Source organism: Geospiza fortis, unplaced genomic scaffold (assembly GCF_000277835.1).
Source record: "Geospiza fortis unplaced genomic scaffold, GeoFor_1.0 scaffold206, whole genome shotgun sequence".
Classification (NCBI taxonomy): Eukaryota; Metazoa; Chordata; class Aves; order Passeriformes; family Thraupidae; genus Geospiza; species Geospiza fortis.
In genome coordinates this window covers 1502221-1522106 of record NW_005054311.1, presented here as the reverse complement: position 1 = coordinate 1522106, position 19886 = coordinate 1502221, and the positions used below count along the sequence as shown (strand labels likewise).

The 19886-nt window shown below is 39.6% G+C and overlaps 1 protein-coding gene across 1 annotated transcript in view; it reads right to left on the bottom strand.

Annotated features, from left to right (window-relative positions):
* The window catches only part of FHOD3 (formin homology 2 domain containing 3), a 334937-nt gene that overhangs the window by 135549 nt on the left and 179502 nt on the right, over positions 1-19886 (bottom strand). Inside the window, exon 6 of the mRNA XM_031055632.1 lies at positions 14549-14643. Within this exon, the coding sequence (XP_030911492.1) occupies positions 14549-14643 (95 nt within the window). The remainder of the gene's footprint in view (positions 1-14548; positions 14644-19886) is intronic.

The window sequence follows — 19886 nt, the reverse complement described above, 5'->3', positions numbered from 1 at the left end:
CTGAACTAACCCATTTGCATGTGTAGTCTCCCTGCAGCCTCCTTTTCTGGAAATCTGGATGTGCAGCTCAAAGACAAGACTGGAATAGGTTCTCATCTCCCAAGTGAGGTTAAAAGAGCTTCAGAAGTGCAACAGAGCATCATCTGAAATCACCTGAGATGTGACCACAAACACGAAACAGCAATGTAATAACTGAAGTCAGGTATTTGCCTGTATATTCCTAAGAGGCTGTAGCTACCAAGCTATAGGTAGGTTTGCAGCAGCAGTGATGACGACAAGGGATCAGATTCCAGAGTCTGTGTTTCTCTTCATCTGGCCCCTAGTGCACTGTTCTGGACCTAAAGACTTTTGACTAAGCACATTTGACTAAGCTACTGCACAGTGAGATGTGCCTTTACTTGTGGCATTGTTTCACACATATTTCAGTTTTTGTTTCATCAGAATGAAACCTATTTCAGATGCAGGATTTAAGAATTATTCAGCATCTGGGACTTGAATAGTTTTTAGCCAAGTAATTGCCAGGGTCATTCAAAGAGCTGAACCCACAGAAGCATGAGATCATAATCAGCAGTGATTTGACTTGCATCATAGATCAATTTTGAGCTGTTGTTTCAGTTCTTTGGGAGCAGTACAGAGGGACAGAGAGGAGACTGCAGGGCAGGGGTTGGGCAGGGGAACCCAACAAAAAAACCCCAAGTCTTTCTTCTTCCTGAACTAACCACAAGAGATTACTTCCATTTTCTTCTGAAGTCAAGAGTAACTGCAGACAAAATCAGTAAATACAGCAATGCCTTGATGAGGGGCAGCAGTTAACAAAAGCAGTAAAATAAACTTCTCCAGAACATGATCCTTTGTATCCAAGAAAGCTCTGCTGAAATGCACTGTGGTAGCTGTGTAATGCCTGATGGGAATAGTTCCTATAGATTTAGCAAATGTAATTGAGATTTGACCCTTTCAACACAGTGGAGTACAGGTTTTGAGGAGGTGATTTTATTGAGAGTACTAAAATCACACTGAACTCTTTCTTTTGGTGTAATTTTGCTTGCTTTTAGAAAGTTTTTCATGGTAGGCTCTCACATGGAGCAACCGTGTGAATGGCATGAAAGATATTACCACAGTAACTGTGGAAACACCAGAAAATTTTGGGTTTTTCTGGCAGTGTTTCCATTCCCCCCCCACCAAGTTAGTACATAAGCACATTTCCTTTTATAAGAGCAAAATGTCCCACAATATTTGAAAGAATTAAGTTTCCACATAGGGATTTAGTTGTACAGTTCTTGAATATTCTTTTTCTTCTTATTATTAATAATAATAACAACATAATAATAACATCATGTTTGCCAATGCTACCGAGAAAATTAAGAGTCTTGATAGACTCTTGATTAAGAGTCTCAAATAATCCTTCCTTCCTTTAACAAGGAAAATAAGATCTCAGAACCTGGAAAGGACTGGACTTCAGCCTTGCTGCCAGAGATCCCTCTGTTCTGCATCTGAGTAATACAGCAGATCAGCCTAAATGAATAATGCCAAACTAAAAATCTCTGCAAGCTGGAGTCCTACTCCTCCTCCCTAATTACTGAGTCACGTTTTTTTGAACCCATGTATTCACAGCACAATTCACAGGAGAAACAGTGCTGCTCTAGCTCAGCATAACCAGCTACAACTCCTTCTCTGAAAGCATGTCTTTAATTGCAGCCCTGACGTTTTCCTTCGATCTCCTAGACAGTTTCCCACAAGTGGGTATTGCCAGAGCCTTTCATTTCCGCCTGTTTAGGATGGCAGGATGAAGGCTAAAAGGCTGTGTAAGCTATGGAGATGAACAAAATTAACCAAAGTAGAGGCAACAGGCTGCTATAGAATCACAAATAAATACTTCACATTTGCAGCTCAAAAGAAAGCTCCATGTTCTGGGCCCCCTAGAAAAATAAACATGTAAAACAACTGTTTTTAAAAACAGAGACATCTAGCAGCTGCAGCTTAAATATTTTAAAATACATCTTTCCCTGATGAGGATGTGCTTGCTGGCCTCTTCAGAATCTGCACTCTGGCAGTATTCCTCAGCAGGCAGCTGGGTAATTCCTCCCCAGCACCTCAGACTGATTGGAGACAAAACCATAAAATTCCACAATAAGTAATTCCATCACTCTGATTAAACTAGGTGTGTTAGAAATACGTGGAGTTAAAGAGAAAAATTCCAGATTACAAAATACACCCCAAAACTGAGGATGCATTTCATTAGACATGCAGAGAGATTCATTAGCTGTATGAAGCTACAAATATCCAAAACTAAAGGATACCAACTGCCTGAGGGAAGGACAGCACAACTCAGTTTTTATCAATAACCTGTGCTAGGTGTTAGATGGAATAGGTGTTTTAAAGCACATAGTCCTGCTCAACTTGTATTCTCCCAGAGGCATTTTGCTCCAGTCCTGCCCTCACACGTTTATTCATATCCATCTGTGCCTGCTAGGTGGTGCTGTGGGATGGTTTTTCTAAGGCAGAAAAGGCAAGTTGCTTTTTTCATTCCCCTCACTGATAATTTTTTTTCCTTCTACACGAGAACAGCTGCAGTGTTTTCTGTATCTTGGCTGTACAGGATGTGTCCTGTCAGGTCTCTTGTCAAGCACGTGGTGGCCACCACTGAGGATGCTGCTTCTCCAGAGCAGCCAGGGAAAATGAGTGTATCAGCTTTCATCTGCATATGTCCATGCAGGAAAGCTGTAGCCTCAGATGGAGGCAGGAGATATTAATATCTAGTCTAAAATTTTCAAAATTTTCATTACCCTTTGGTTCAAAAGATACAGGACATTTAAACAAACTATTTTCATTGACAAATAAGGCTTTAAAATTAATTCAGATACATAAATCAAAAGCATGGTTTCAAAGAAAAGGGAAAGACTAAAACTTCTCAGTGGCCCAACAAGTGAAATGTCTCCACTTTTCCCCCTCAGACTGCAACTTACTTCTATGATGAAAAGCAACCTACTGCAAAAACTTTGGAAAACACCCTTTGAAAAGGGTGGTAATGAGAAGGAAGCTGGTTTAGGCTTCATTTTTTTTTCTGTAACTAACCAATAACTCAAGTGGCAGGATGGTACCAGTGCTATAACATCCACAGTATCATAAATGGTGCAGATTGGAACTGAACTAGGCAGACCTGTAGTAAAGTAAGTCTGGTCCATCTGTTCCATATAACTTCATGTCAGTTTAGCCAAAGATGACGAATACTCCTAACCCACCCTTCTGAGCAGGAGGGAAATAAAACAAAACAACCTCCAAGATGAGTAACTGTAGTACTACATCAAATGATGACATCAGGAAAATTTTGTGCTTGGTTTTCAGATCCTGTCCCATGCCTTGGGACACCCTCAGAGCCCTTGCTGCCCCTATACAAAAGACACCCTAGTAAATGGCAATATGTCTTTAACACAGCATTTTTTGTCTGATGCTCTGCTATGAATAATCTTCCACTGCCGGAAGCTGAACTTGGGCCTCCACGTTGCATCCCTTCATCAGAAGGGGATGACAAGGAACAAGAACAGAAAATTTTGCAGACCAGTGACGAAAGTTGAAGTATATCCTGATTGTAAGGAAGTTTGCCTCAAATCTCTCTATTGCATCCAGCTATTATGGACACCCATCTGAGCAGTGCAGATCTGGAAGCAAACCTACTTTCAGGTGGTGTAACATGTCTTTCCCCCTACAGACATGCACAGTTTTTACTGCAAAAGGCTCTAGAGTTCCTGAGTGCCTGGAAGGGTGGCCCAAGAAACACCCAACATGTGAAGAGTGTGTATTTGTGGAAGCTTGACTGCAGATGAGAAAGGGAAAAAGAAAAAATTACCTGAACAGAACGCACTGCAAACCACACAGAGTGGCAGTGACACAAAAGAGCAAAAATTATGAAGTGAAACTCTATCTTCTCTAGTTAATAAAAGGAGTAAAACATTTCACTTTATTTAATAGACACATATTTGATATAGTTTAAATAAATTTAATATCTTCAGGAAAACACAAATGAACTAAAACACAGTCCTCAGGGATTAAAAGTTTTGAAGTAACCTCATACATTAATAGCTGTGGTAGTCTCTTGTCCCACTTTACTCTTTCTTTACTGTAAGAAAGCCTGTGTCATAGGAAAAGCTTAACTGGGGAAGCAGAAGCAGTCAAACTCTAAGTTAGAGAAGCGCTACATTTCCGTCAAAAACATAACAATAACATGCTTAGACAACCACACTGACATTTAAAGTGCAATGGAGAAAAAGGGCTTCAGAGAGGTTGCTTTAATTATACTACTGAGCTGAAGAAGGAAGCAGTTACACACTGCTGGAAATGAAAAAGGCAAAGCATACATTTACTACAGTTGTGTGTCTTCTAATAAGAAGAGGAAATTCAAAAATAAAAGGGACCAATCTATAAAAATTCCATGCTGGCTGAGGTATTAACAGTATGTTTTATATTGAACATCACATTCTTGTTTTTTATTAATGTGGTCTTCAAAAAGGGAAAACAGTGAAGAGATAGAGGGGGGCAAACCAGGAAGCATCTGAACTCCTTGTTCAATTGCTGTGATCAAAGAGGGTCAGAATATGGGAAGAGAGTACACAGCATGCCCAGATGAGGCTCATTTCAGTGTATCATGGGAGCCAGCTAGAAAACCTGCTGGTATGCTGGAAATTATTCTGAAAAGTCTTTATATGGTATGAACTACTCTTAGAGAACTGTGGAGAGAGAAAAAAAAAAAAGGAAGAAAGAAAACCTATTAAAGAACCTTCCTTTTGATCCTGATCTTATGAAAAGATTGAGGTCCACACATCTTACCAGACCTTTTTCTTCCTAAGGACAAGTCCTGCAACTGACGAGACCAACATAAAATCAGTGAGGTAGCCACAAGGAGTCCTGGGTGATACCCTGGTGAGGGACCTGAGCTGCTTGCACCTCAGAGGTTCCTTGGGGTGCACTACATGCTGAATATAGAGCCATCATGCGTGTTTTGGTAGTTTCCATTTTTGATACAGCGTATTTTTTCTGTTATCCAAGTATTTTCAGCTAGTAGCCTTTGCTTTAAAAAACAACTATTCTAAATAAAAGCATGACAAACATTTTTGAGCGATGCCAAAAGAGCAGATATGGTAACAATTAGTATCAGGTTCAACTTTTACCTACGTATCTGTCTTCACATATAATCTGTCCTTCTACTCCCTTATGTTCTTCCTCCAGGCCTCTAAAATCCAAATACAAATTTTCTAGATGAGGGACCAAGGCAAAAAGGGATTTGAAAACTGGTTCAAGAATGTGCCTGGCAGCTGGATTCAGCCTGGGTCTCCCAATGTAAAAACTCTCTCCCTATCTGGGCCATTCTTCCAGGCTAAGCTACAAGCAAAACACTGGTATATTAACTGCTGTGTTGGCTGAACTGTCTCGGGTCTGGTTTACATGACGCTGCAAAAAATGTTGGATACCACCTTTCCTGCAGGCAGAATTCCACTACTGCACTATATATATGGGAATGAGGAACGATACTGATTTAAGAAGAAAATTATGATGAATTTAAGAGGAAAAATAAATAGTAATAATAATAATAATAGAAATTATATAGTAATTCAAAAATAGTAATTGTATAGTAATTCTGTTTCTGTTCAAAAAGAGGAATATTCAGAAAAATAACACAGAGAAGGTTAAGCAGAACAATTCTGCAGAAAAAGATGGGTCCTATATGTATCATAGCAGCAGCTGCAGAGTACACAGCAGATTTAAGTCATACTTTTGGAGAAGTAAGTGATCCTTGCACAGACAAACATTTGAAGAGGTGTGGAATTTCTGCTACTTCCATGCAAACTCTCCATCCATTTCTTCAAAATCCTGTAAAAAAGATGCACACCAATTGTGCAGTTCTCAAACATCTTTAATAACAATTCAATAAACATCAAAATAGAGGTGAGAGGAAGAAGTAACTTGGTAATGAAGTTACAAAGTTTACTAAAAACTGTTTGAGAAATTAAGTGATTAACAAAAACATCTTACCCACATCCTATGAATCAATTGAACTCTGCTTGTACCAGAATAAATATTATAGTGCACTGAGATAAATATGTAAACTGAGCCCAAAGCTCTGTTAAAACAAGGATGGAATACCTGCAGTCTTCAAATTTGATGGAATAAGTAAAAATTAACCATAATGCCCTTTCTTTAACAGTCAAAAAATCCCAGAATGTTAACACCTACTCAAGAATGCAAAGGTTGGCCACCTCCTTTCCTCTATAGGAGTGCAGGAGTCTTAGCATCACCACTGCAACCCTCCACCCCCATATGCTACTTTCTACTGGCAGAATAACAAAAAGTTCTGCCAGAAATTCAAGACACTTAACTAAGTCTCAGGAGATCTGGATGCCAGGTTTATTTCTTACACTGGTCTCAGCACACAGTTCAGATGAGGTACTGGTACTTTGTGGAAACGTATCCATTCACTATGGTGCATTTTCACAGAAACACAGAATCACAGGATAGTCTGAAATGGAAGGGACCCACCAGGATTGTGAAGTCCCTCTCTTAAATGAATGGCCCATTCAAGGATGGAACACACAGCCTTGGTGCCATTAGAACTGTGCTGTAACCAATTGAGCCAATCTCGTTAGGGCATTTTCTTACGTTTCACAGTGATCTATCTCCTGTACCACACATGCCACTGACATGGTCCTGTCAGTGAAGGCAAGAAGGAATGATTGAGCACAGAGGGTATTTGCCAGCATTACGGGACATTTTGTGAATGAATATTTTAACTATGAAATAGATTAAGAAAACTATCACTTGACCTTCACTAAAGGTCTGAGCTCACAAATTTGAGTTTGGTGACATTTCAGTGATTGTGCACTAGAAGAAGTTTCCCTGCTGCTCCAGCTAAATTTCTAATACCCTACTGTCTAATGCCTTCTGCCAAGCACCACAGCCACTGTCATAAAAGATACATCACTAAAACACCTAAGAGCAACAAGACCAGAAAATGGGAAACCCTGGAAACTGAAGCCTTATGCACCAGAGTTCATGAAACAGTGTTCCCAGAAAAGGTGCAGACACAGCTGCTTATTTTAATTTTAAATCACTCCTGAAAATGCAGCTTATTAAACTCCTGAGTTAGGACTATTGATATTTCTACCCTGAAAAATGATAACACAGCTGTCCCAAAAGGTTTGTCATAATGACCACAATGTGCTTTATACTGGCCAAGTTGATTTCTGCATTTAGATACGCATAAAAATCTCATGTGTATCCTATACCATAAGCCTGGATTATAACTAGCAACTTTTTATCCTTTGAGCAACTCTCTTATAATTCTTCATTCTGTTTCACCTGGAAACTTAATTTTTCTATTTCTTTTGGTTAGGCAATTGATTTTATTGTCAAAGACATTTCCCACTGGTGGCTTCAAGCATGCTGGAATAAGTAGGCTCCATTTTCTTTAGTGTCAGTCCCCAATACAGGCAAACTTTCCAACTGTATCTTTTCCTTTCACTGCAGTGCTGGACATAATGCTTGTTAGAAAACACTAGAAGCTAATAGCAGATATAGATATTATTATTATAGTAATTATTTAATCTACTATAAAATTAATATATATATTAATAGCTATATTAATATATGTGTGTGAAGCACAGTACTTCGCTCACACACGTGAATGGTAACAGGCCTGTAACACTGAACTACTGTAGTGAGGGAGACCAAGGCAATCCTAAAAGCTAGCACTGACTTTAGAGGTGTTTTTCAGTTTTTACCCCACCTAATTCTAGTACAACTCTTGCTTTTTTTTCTCTCTTCTTGCCCTTCCTTCACAACTAGAAATTTGTACATCTGCATGGATGCATGGTATTTTCTGGGAATAGTTGGACATATTTCACTCATCTCTAACCCAACACTTTCTTAAACAGTTTTGAACACATGAAACTGAGTGAAAAGTTGTGTCTGAGCATTGGCCACATTGTTGGCAGTTAATCATTACATTTTCTCATTCCCCACTTCAAACGAGTTGAAATCAGATCTCTGATATCTTGTGAGGGAACTCTGTGTTTTCTAGTATCTCCTTAATCTACAAGAGTTCATTTTGACCACAGAAAAATGTGTATTCACCCCTTCAAAATACTTGTAAGGGAATGCAACAGATGGAGCTACAGGAATAGTTAGTGCTGCAGGACTCAACTACTTTTATGTTTGATGGAAGGACTTTGAAATCTACCTACAAATATGTTTGGTAAAGAGCAGCAGCACTCACAGCAGTCTGTCTGGTGAGTTGGAGAGACCAAAGCAAGTGCTTAACACAGTCTGTGCTGGCTAGTGTATCCTATTCCAAGTTTATTGCAACATCCTGATCCTTATCTTCAAAGCGCCAATTAAATACAATTCAAAATAAACTCAGTTCATGCAACAGTGCTGATCCAGTTTCTGAGTGAAAGAGGAAGAAAGCTCTCTGATGGCCTGGGTGAGCATAGGCTCATGACCTCAAGATATATGAAATAGGGAAGTTCCAGTCAAGCCAGGATTTCATTTCTCCCTCCCGTAGCCATTTTCATAACAACAGTTCAATGGCCAAATGCACAGCAGATAAACTATAAGAGGCAGCTGCTAAGCTGAGATGAACGTTCAGGGTTTCGGTAAACTCAAAGCAGTTGTACCTGCTCACCACAGCCCAACATCTCGAGTGCAGGGCAGCCCATGGGTGAGACTGAAATAATTTTAGGTTTTGAGGGGAGATCTCAGTTTTACTCTGAACACTTCCAGGAAGCAAAGGAGCCAGAAAGCCTGTAAGACTGATACCCAGCTAACATTTCTACTTGGTGTAGGCCTGAAAACAGAACAAAACTAGAGGCTTGCCAGAGTTGTGGCTGGAGGAAAGAGAGCAATGATGCAACCTAAATAGCCTGTGCTTAAGCTGTATGGGGCATCTCATTTGTCAGAAGCTGCGGGAAGGTTTGTTAACCATCAGGGCAGCAGACTGGGAAGAAAACACGTAAAATTGCTCATAGCAAGTCTCCAAGCTGTGTGATTTTTCCTGGATTCTTAATTCTTTTAGCTAGCCAGAGTTCCTAGATCACCTTCCAAACATGTTGAGAATAAAGCATGGGACAGTTCTACAGCACAGGCTCTTGCCCACAAAAATCAGGCATATGAATAGACCAGCTATACACACAATTAGTTTTCAAAATATATGGCCATAAAATTCAGTGGGATCCACATACCTAGTATTTCCAAGATTCTCAACAAGAGGGCATTCCATCCAGGTTGGCAGTGATTTCAACATGCTTTGGGGTTAGGTTGTACTAGTACTTTAATTCATATCTGTTGAGACCCTTAGAATTGTAACCTTCTCCATTACTACAAACCAATTTTTGATATTTATTTGGAGATCCACTTTAAAATCCAGTTGCATAACTTTGCTTCTGTCTTCAGTGTAGCACATATATAAATGACTTGTGAAATGGAGACTAAATTAGCCAAGCTTTTCAACTGAGTATCTACCTCTACACATCTTAAATGATTCATTTGTGTAAAAAAAAAAAATTAGGATTTTTTGTGAATAGTATTTCTCTCAAAATTCTCATGAAATGACTACCAACCACATGCATGCTTTAATCTGCCCATGGCACCATGCAGAAAAAGCAGTCCCTAACGGACTTGTTTGAAGCCAGGTTGATAGGGCCCTGAGAAACCTGGTCTAGTGGAAGGTGTCCCTGCATGTGGCAGGGAGAGCCTGGAACTAAATTATCCTTACTAACCCTCCCAATGCAAACCAATTCTATGGTTCTATGATCCTGTGACTTTCCTCCTGCAATCAACAAATTTACCCACTAAAATGACATTGTTCTATCTGAATGTGTCGGGTTTTGTTTTTCCTTTTGCTTTGAAATAGGTTTTTTGCTTCTTTCTGACATAATTATATTTTTAAATATTCAGAAAGTAATTTCTTCAATACCAAAGCAAGCAAAAGGTTCACACAAGGCACAGGGAACAACTTGATAGTTAAAGTTTGTAGTTAACTTTGCAATCTAGGACTCAGACAGAAGCAAAGTAGGAAAAAAAATTAAAACAATATGTGAGATAGGAATCTTTAATCAACCTCGTTGTATCAGCCTGGGCCCAGCATTCCACCCTGTCTTCTGAGGTTACCCAGCACCACTTTGAAAATGGATTATTTTCCACTGAAAACAATGCCAAAAAGGGGTTTTAGCTCCCCTGGGGGAAATTAGAACAGCCTGGATCATCAAATGGGAAAAAATAATCATTATCAGGAGCAGTAAAAAACAGGGGGGAAGAAAAGGTGAAACTAAACTCAGATTTTGGACCACTTTATGTGCCTTAGAAGTGGCTTTGAAAACCAAGATGGATTGGCAAAAGCTTGTGTGTTTGTGATGCAGAGAAGCATTTGATTCTCTAGATATAGAGAAGATATAGAGAAGCTCCTATGCTTTTTCCAAGATGTCTGGTCCAGAAATGTACTTTTGTAAACAGTCAATAGCTAATCCTGGAGGACTTAAAGCACTGATACACTAAAAGTATTGTACACCTTTTCTTACTAGGTCAGAGGAATTGCCAACACATATGAAAGATTTTATGCGTGTGTGTATATATATATAACCCCTTATACATGCCTATAGATCAGAAATACATTCTATGGACTTACTATGGCTTAATATATACACATCTTTAACTTGGTGTCCCTTCTTTTGGGTGAGAGAAATTTTCCTAGAGCTAGTACCATTTACTTGACAGTGATCCACCAAAGAGCTCCAGTGCCAGCTGCCAGCATAAAAAACTCCATTTGCAACCAGCCTAAATATATTTGCAATACAACACAAAAACTAAATTCCAACTGCAGGAGTAGTAAGGCATAGGTGGCAGAAACACTGAGAAAGTGAGAAAGCGGTGAAACATATTCTCCCAGGTACCGTGAAGTTGAAACATGAGTGCTACAGCAAGCAGCCAGTTAAGGCATCATCCTTGACAGGTTAGTTTCAAAAAAAAAAAAAAAAAGGTAAAAATTAGGAGCAATTCTGAAAGGACTGTTAACTAACATTCAATTAAACTTCTAGGTTGGTCTCCTAAGAACCAAACTCTCTTGCATAAATGTCCCATGCTAGCACCAAATGCTAAAGGAAAACTTGGTCGACACCCATATTTCCTCTTTACATAATGTGTAGCTTATATAAGATGGTTAGAGCTTTGGCCCTGCTATATCCCTCTTTTGCATGCCTGCAGCAGCTCACTGCTGACCTCAGTTATGTATTAAAGCTATCTGGAAGCCAACAGCATGTAACCATACACCCATAATTGAGTACATACTTGAATGCTTTGTCAAACAGGGAACCACTGATGAATTAGTGCCCATATAACTAATAATGAAATAATAGTAATGTGCATTTACATTGGGATTATGCTGCCAATGTTTTATGCCAGGGATGTATCAGCCACTGATGACTGGAAAGCAGTCTACAGGCAGCCCATGAAAGCCCGCTGCCACACACTGGTGTGGTCATTTATGGTTGGACACAACTTGCAAAGAACCAGCAGTGGGCCTAAGAGTCTGGGATGTGCCAGTAATGCTCTTATCTCCACATAATATCACTAAACAATGGTACTGCTACCATCACATTTCCAACCTAATGCCTATATAATACCAATCTGCAACAAAAGGCTCTTTCTGTGCCATAGCAAACAAGTAATCTAAGATTAAGTCTCTTCCTGCTTTTCAGTTCTTCACCCTGACACAGCTGGTGCCTCTGAACTGGTGCAATGACAACAGTGCCAGTGCACTCACACCACTGGAATTCTAACTGCCTCCCTAATAACTTTATTCAGAGCAAACGGATAACAGCACTGAAATTATCAACAACTTCTGATAACCCATCAATGCAAGCATTCATTGATGCTCAGCAGGGTAAATGCAGCAGAATTAGCAATAGTAAGGAATACAATGGAAAAATCTGGGGAGGCTTTCAATAAATTGCTTAGTCGTCCTTTCACACTAATTTAAACTTTTATTTCCCACATTTCCCCCCCATCTTTATACAGAAGTATTGCTGGGTGCATAAAGTGATCTTGGAGCTGGGTACCAAAATCAGAGCTGTTGCAGTGCTGAACATGCCAGCCCCTGAGGTGCTCTGCTGACCCGTGCGATGCAACAATCCACTGCTCAAAGTGAGCAAGGGTGACAGAGCCAGCAGCCCCTTGCAAACAGAGCAGAGTAAGCAACAGTGAAGGGGCAAAATCACTACAGATTTTGATAAAACAATAAAAAATATCTGTGGAACAGATTCAACAACCTCCACTGCTAAGTATATTAAACCCAGTCAGAGCTTTTGAGAAGGCAAGAAACCATGTGTCACAGCTGTGGCAGCTGAATAACTATATTCCTCCTGCATCCTATTAAAGGGATTTGTCCCAAGACTTAATTGGCAGTTTCACTATTTCTTTTTTGCTCAGCAATGTTAATGTATTTTTCATCACCTTTGCTGTGGAAAAGGCACCAGCATAGCCGGGCTGAAAATCAGACTGTAGGTGCATTGCAAATTCCAGGGCTTCATTTTTCACAGAAAGTCAAAACCACCTTTAAGTGAATAAAGCAGCTGTCCCACCACACTGACAGTAAGCCTGCCATACCTTCGGTTAACTTCTGGCACACAGACAGGGACTTAGATCTCCTCCAAGACAGTCGAAGAATAATGAAAAAGCAACTTTGATGCTACCTGAAACCAAACTATTCCAAGCACATTGCCTGCATTCCTCAGCTGCAGGCACTGAGCCAGGACATGGAGATAATCATTCAGGCTGGCAATGGGGGAGGGAGAAAGGAGCTTAAGGACCCAAGAGCTGAAGTACTCAGAGCAAGAAAATCTAGAAAGAATTTAATCTGCAAGGTAGCAATACAGTCATGTTTCTTTCCCATTCCATTCCCATTATGTGCTTTAGAGAATTAAAATAGTCATGGACATGGCAGTATTTTTGTTTCTTTTTTGCTCCTTTATCTGTTCCATAGAAAATGTAGATTTATACATGAAGCAAATGGTTTCTCTCTCATCTCACACTGCTTTTTCAACTGTGGCAACATCCCCTGTTTCAGAAGGACAAATGGCTCAGAGTAATACCTCGACAACACTGGAACATTTTACACTGGGGGAAAAGTTTCTCCTTATCTTTTCCCAATCATGAAGCCTGCCCTTTAAGCCTGAGATTTGATAACCATAATTAATTACTTTTATTTATCTACCAATATAGGTATGTAGACCCAATATAAATCGGTTCTTTCAATACTGCAGCATCTGTTCTTTGACTTGACAATCTGCTGCAGAAGTGAAGTTCGCACTTTGTAGAAAAATTCTAGTTAAAAAAGGACTCCTGGGACATCGAGCTCTTCCTCCTTGCGTTATGAGAGTCAGAGGAAAAGGGGAGAGCAGCAGCCTCTCTATGTCACTACAGTATGCAACAGCAACTTTGTGTGACTCAGACACTTGAAACATTCCTGGAAATTTCTTAGTAACTATAACTATGGATTCAACTCCACCAACTATGGCAACTTTTGAGTTGTAAAGAACTAGCATACTCTGTTCTAGCTATTGTGTCATACATATCTATCTAGGTACAGGTCTGCAAGGTAAGAGCAGCAGCAGCCCCTGGCAGGCCTTAGTAAGTTTCCTAAAGCTCATTAAGAGCCAACAGGATGGAGAAGGGTACATTTGTGGGTTTACCCACCCTATGGCCCCTCAGGATGTCATGTCAGCAGAATTTGTGTTCTACTTGCTTTTCAAATTCCAGCAAAGGTGGCCTTAAAGGTAGACTGTGCACTATATAAATCACTATTCCACTGAAGAAGACCTACCCAAGCTACATATATTCCAGCTTTCAACTTTTGTCTCAATATGTGGGGACCAGAAAGAAAACCCCACAGGCAGGTACCAGACTTTGCCTTCAAGGGCTCTCCAGGCAAAAGAAGACTTGACATTAGGATACATTTCTTTGCTGAGAGGGTGGACAAACACTGGAAGAGGCTTACTGGAGAGGTGGGCAAAGTCCCAAACCTGTCAGTGTTTCAGAAGTATTTGGACAACGACCTTCATAAAGTGAAGCTGTTGGGCGTTTGGTCTAGATGAATGTTGTACGTAACTTGCAATTGAACTTGTATATTCTAGTTTAAGAAGGGGTCACGCTGAACTGTCCTCTCCCAGTGCTCAGCAGAGGTGAGCAATGTAGAATGGTGAGTAGAGTGGTTCCAAAGAATGCCTTAGGAACTGACACTGAAAAACCAAGTAATTTTCTCCATGGTCAAGTGCAGTAGCAGAGCAGACAGTAATGAGGCCATCTTTGCTTTTAAGAGCAGAGCATGTGCTGACAAAAGAGTATAAAAACAGTAGAAAAGAAGTAACAGCTCAGTGTGACCTGATTTCCACACAAAATATTATGGAATGTTTTAGAGCCAAACGCACAGTCTATTTATACCCCAAAAGCATAAAAAGATGCATTAAAAGAACACCAAAACTATATAAAACGAGAATATTTAAAGTCTTACCTTTGAGCCAATGAGCGTGTACAGCCATTGGATGGTTTCATTATGATTTATCACTCCATTCATACCATCGACATAAAGCATTATCTGGCCCAAGGCTATTGCAAAGAAAAGAGAGAAAATAAAATTAGATCTAGTGAACACTTTTTATAATTCTAAGCATTGCTGACAATTTTCTCTGAGCAGGGTTTACCAGAGACATGGGGAGTTCAACTAATGAAAGATATATTGGGCAAGATTGTGCTGGATTAAATCCTGGGAAACTGCACAAACACTACTGACTTATTCTGAAAATATAACTGTGAATTTCATTCAGAGACAAGCCCAAACACTTGTTCTTTCCTAGAAGATGCCGTATTTTATGCTCCCCAAGTCTGCAAACAGTACTTTACACACTGCTTACTATCACAATTGTTCCTTCAGCTACAGCGCTTTACATATTATGAGCCAAGACTTTCACCATTTGTTTCAGCACCATATATAATGTTTGGAATTAGTATATTTGAACTGACAGTTTCAGTGAATTCCAGTGATATGAAATTAAAGCTGGATAATTAACATCAATAAGGACATCAACTATTCACTACTGCACAGTGCTCTCTTGAAAAGAAGTTTTACATTTTACTGAGAAAATACAAAAAAGCAAAGCATGGTTATAACAAAGAAGCACCTTGATTAATCTATCCAAAAGCTTTACAACAGCATTAAAAAATATACTAGTAAAATATTTCATAACAGTATTTTCATAGTTTGCAATTGTGATAATATGAGACTTTCAAGAGACAACAGCTATTAAATCTTTTCTGAATGATAAGAAGAGACAGTTTTTGTAAGGATTATGAAAAGAGAATTAGTACAATTCATCTATCAGCTTCAAAAGTTTCCACTGTTAGATCTTCTGCTTTATAGCCAGAGATCAAAGCACAGTGGGATGAAAAAGAAATCCCTGATGTAACACCTTTTAGCACAGCCTGTTGGCATAACAACTCTATTTAATGCACAGCCTGGTGAGCCCCTAGAACATTGCTTTATGGGGGAAAAAAGAAAAAAAAACAGCCACAGGGTGAGGAAAATTATGACACTATTAATCTTCCAAACACATTCTGAATGTTTGCTAACTTTTGCACAGGTTGTGTGCAGTGCAGCATCATTTAGCTTGAGGGCAGATTTTCAAAGACACGAATGCTAGGCAAGCACTTAGGTACCCCTATAGCCAATGAGCTAACAGTCATTTTTGCACCATCTCCTCCTTTTCCCTTTGGTCTAGTTGGTCAATTTATAGTTAAAAACCTGAGGTACTATTTTTACATTCTTTATCTCATCTGTCACACGAAGCTAGAAGGAAAGTCACACTCACTGAATTCCACACAATCAATGAAGACTGAGAAAAAGCAAGCAAGAGAGCTCTGGCACAGAGATAACACGTGTCCTAGGCAGGCATTGCCACTGGAGTATGCCAGGCACTCTCTGCTCCTCCTCTCCAGGAAGCAATCAGTCAGCACTCTCTGAAGACATGTCTCTCAGGTGAATAAAATCAGGTGGGAGGGACACAGGCCCAAGTGTTATGGTAAAATAAAAGATGTAAGTCAGCCAGTAAAAAGAGAGATGAATTACACTGTCTGAATAAATGGCTGCTTTGAAGCATTTCATTGCAGGTAGAGGAAATGCTACTATCCCAGCAGTAATCAGAGAAAGTTCTTAATTCTTGTTTTTACTTCCTTTCAATGCTAAAAAGATTTGGCAGTGGATCAGGATGAGATCCAGTCATGATAAGGTCAATAAATCCATTCTTTTCCCCTTGCAAATTCTTTGGTTGAGGGTGAAATGCTTTAATTTGAATTTGAAGCAAATGTGAAACAAATTTAAGTCTTGAAGCATATTTTCCAAATTAATATAGAAATCAAAGACAGCAAAAAGTTTGCTTTAAAAAACACATACACAATACAAAATTACTCCACTGCTTATACTTAAGACTAATTAGACAGGAAGGCTAAGCAAGAGCTGGCATGCATTTGTTTTGGGCCTGTTAGATGTGACTCTCCATAACAGCAATATGTTAAGGCAAATTAGTAGACCTTAGAAAGAAGCCAAAAACTGTTTTAGGGATTCTTAAAAACACAAGAAAAAAACCACTCCCATTGCTGCTTGAACTAGTGGCCAGTAAGTTTCACAGGGCAAGGAATTACAAATGCCATGAAACAACCAAGATGTAAACAGTTATGTGTCCACATCCAAATCACATCTCCAGTAGTTATCTGCCATACATGAAGCTCTCAGCTGCTGCCAAACCTTGGTGTGGATCTTCATACTGCTATTTCCTGTCTTCAGGGGTCAGAAAAATGAGACAAGATGGGTATGGTTGAGGGGAAATCTGTTTTCATTAAGAGGTAGAGCAAGATAAGGAGAATTTGTATTTTGTACAAAGCTGAAGCTCCATAAATTCTTAGTAAAAGAAGGCCAGAAGAAGACCTAAGAGGAGGAGAATGATGGTTTTCATACCCCATCAGGTTTCTGCGCTGATCAAGAAAAGATATTTCCTTTACCATAACCACACCACACAGCCAAAATGGAAGACACCACCAAAAACACCAGTGTAGGAGCAGGCTGGAGGTCTTTGGGCCCTTCCAGGCCTGAGTAAGACACAGCAGCTTGGCATTAAATGGAGACTGACAGAGGACATTTTACATTCTTTGAAGCTTTTCTACCCAACTCCTATCTCACCTCTCAGCCCACAGCCATACTCTGCTGAAATGGCTGTGGCTGAAGCGCAAGCTCCACACACCCAGTGCGCCCACACATCCGCCACCAACATCCAAGGCCCCAAGAAGGGAGGGCAGCCTCATCTGCACGACAGTTTGGAAGGCCAATCTAGTCCAAAATAATTTAAGTTCACATCTGTCTGTGCCTTTAACCAAACATTTTTTTTCTTCTTTACCAAAAAATGAGGAGGCTATTTAATCCATTTAATCCCATCCCTCAGCTAACTGGAATTCTTTTTGGAAGTATATTAACAACTTACTTGTATTAGGAAAGTTTACTATTGTGCAACAAGGGGCTGGGAGAGGGGAATTTAAATATGAAGCAGACCTAATTTGGAATTTCTTTGTTCCCACTACCGTTGTCAAACCCTTAATCTTATGTGAAAGTAGTGTGTGACTTTACCCATAGCTATTTTCAAGTGGAAAATTGATGGATTTCTTAGGAAAGGCTTAGGCTAGAATAGGACAGACCAGCCAGAAAGCTCAGAGATTTCTGTGAAATAAGAGGTTTAAGAAAGCCTCTAAAAACTTGCCAATATTGGCACTGATACTCTCCTGGGATATAAAGTTTACAGGACCAAAGAGGAAAAGCTCTAGCACAAAACATCATCACAATGAACATCATTTTAAGTTAAAGTCTCTTTATCCCACCCAGACTGGAAAAAGTTCCAAAGCTGCTCCTTGCCCGGGCACACACCTGCTTCTTCAGTCTTCTCTGCTTCCGTTTTACCACAAGACTGACTTAGAGAAAACAAAATCACTGAATCAGCAGAAAACCTATTTTCATACAATTTCCCATGAGTCAAACCCCTTCTCACCGTGTCAAGAATTACAGCAGGGATGCATCTTGTGACTGCGTGTTTCCATCAGAATAAGCAAAATGTACAGCATGAAGCAGACCAAAGACAGACCTTTGTCACTGCAGGTTTCAATCCCAAGAAAGCTTCAGGCCCAAGTTCATCAATTCATACCCAGTAGCTGTGGTGGATGTCATGTGCTGCAACATGCATGTACATGCATGTACAACAACATGCATGTTGTGCACACTTATAGACAGGTGTGCACAACAGACAATGGTGATGAAACTAATGGGGAAGAAGAATCAGCTGCTAAAATTCATATTTTCATTGCTAGCTAAACTCTTACCATCATCAATGAGAAATCAAGGGTCTGTGTGATTGCATTCATTCCATTTGAAAACTTGACTGCTAGTTTGGGTATTCTATCCTGGGCACCAAAAAGGAAACATCCTGATGCAGAAAAACTCCATCTATGTCTAGTGAGAGACCCCAGGAAGGAGATAATACAGTTACCTAATGGAGTACTACAAAGGTACTAGCATACTACTACTACTACTAGGTGGTAATTCTGAAGAAAACAACCATACTTCAAACGTCTTTCTTGGTGTTTCCTCATTAGAGGGAGGCAAGATCCCAGCTACCAAGGGGGACCATCTTGAACACAAAATCTCCAACTCAGCTCAGCCTCGAGAGTCTGTATGTCAGAAGCTGCTACTTTTGCTTGTAGCACATTCCCACCATGCTTGCATGCACACCCTCCGATCAGAGCTTATTGTCTCTAAAAAATCCAAGGATATTTAATTTCCCTGATGATAAATCAGTATTAAATACAACTTCTGTACCATCCAGCTACTTGAAAATTAGCAAAATCACAGCAGAGCTCCTTCTTCTAAGAGGCGACATCAGATAAAACAGATGACCTGGACTCTCCACTGCTTCTGAAAAGGATCTTACAAAGCAACACTGTGGCAAACCACATGACTCACACTCAGTCCACATCACTAGAACCACCTAAAATTTGTGTGTTTGGGGGTTGGTTTTGTTTTTTTCCTGTTACTATTTGTATGGGTTGGTTTTAGCTTCAGTGAAAAATCTGCTATTTATAGAGCTATTCCAATTTCTTTACTATTGTTGATTCTATATGTAATGTCATCCAGAAGCTAAAAAACAATCTTGTTCCTGGCCACAAGTGCATGAATATTTTGTTTCTTATCAAATATTTTTAAATCCCAAATCTTTTAATTTGGCATATTTGCCCTCTGTTCGTTTGTTCTTTCTATTATAACACACATCATGGTTCAAACAGGCTAAGGAATTAATTTTCAGAACTCCCATATAAGCCACAGGCTGAACTTCTATTACACAAGAACTGAACTATCTCAGAAGAATCACATTGAAGAACTAATGCTCTGAACCAAAGCTGTAAAACCAGTTCTGAACAGATGTCAATGCATTAAGTTGTAATTATACTTCAGAAGCTCTTATGCTGGTCAACACTACTTTAAACTCGAACTTTTTGTCTTATGCACTTTGAGAACTTCTGCAAGTTAGTTTCAGATGTATTTTTCAAAGTTCAAATCTTTTGCAGAGACAGTGATTTTTCCAGATCAAACTCAATCTTCATTTTTTCCTCCATCTACTTTACAAAAAATACATAGAGACACCACAAGTCCACCACCACAGAAACATACTACACAGGAATTTTCTCCTCTCCATGTTTGCTCTGTCACCCTTTTCCTCTGGTGTTTCTGCCTTTAAAACAGGACACAGCCAAATCAAAGG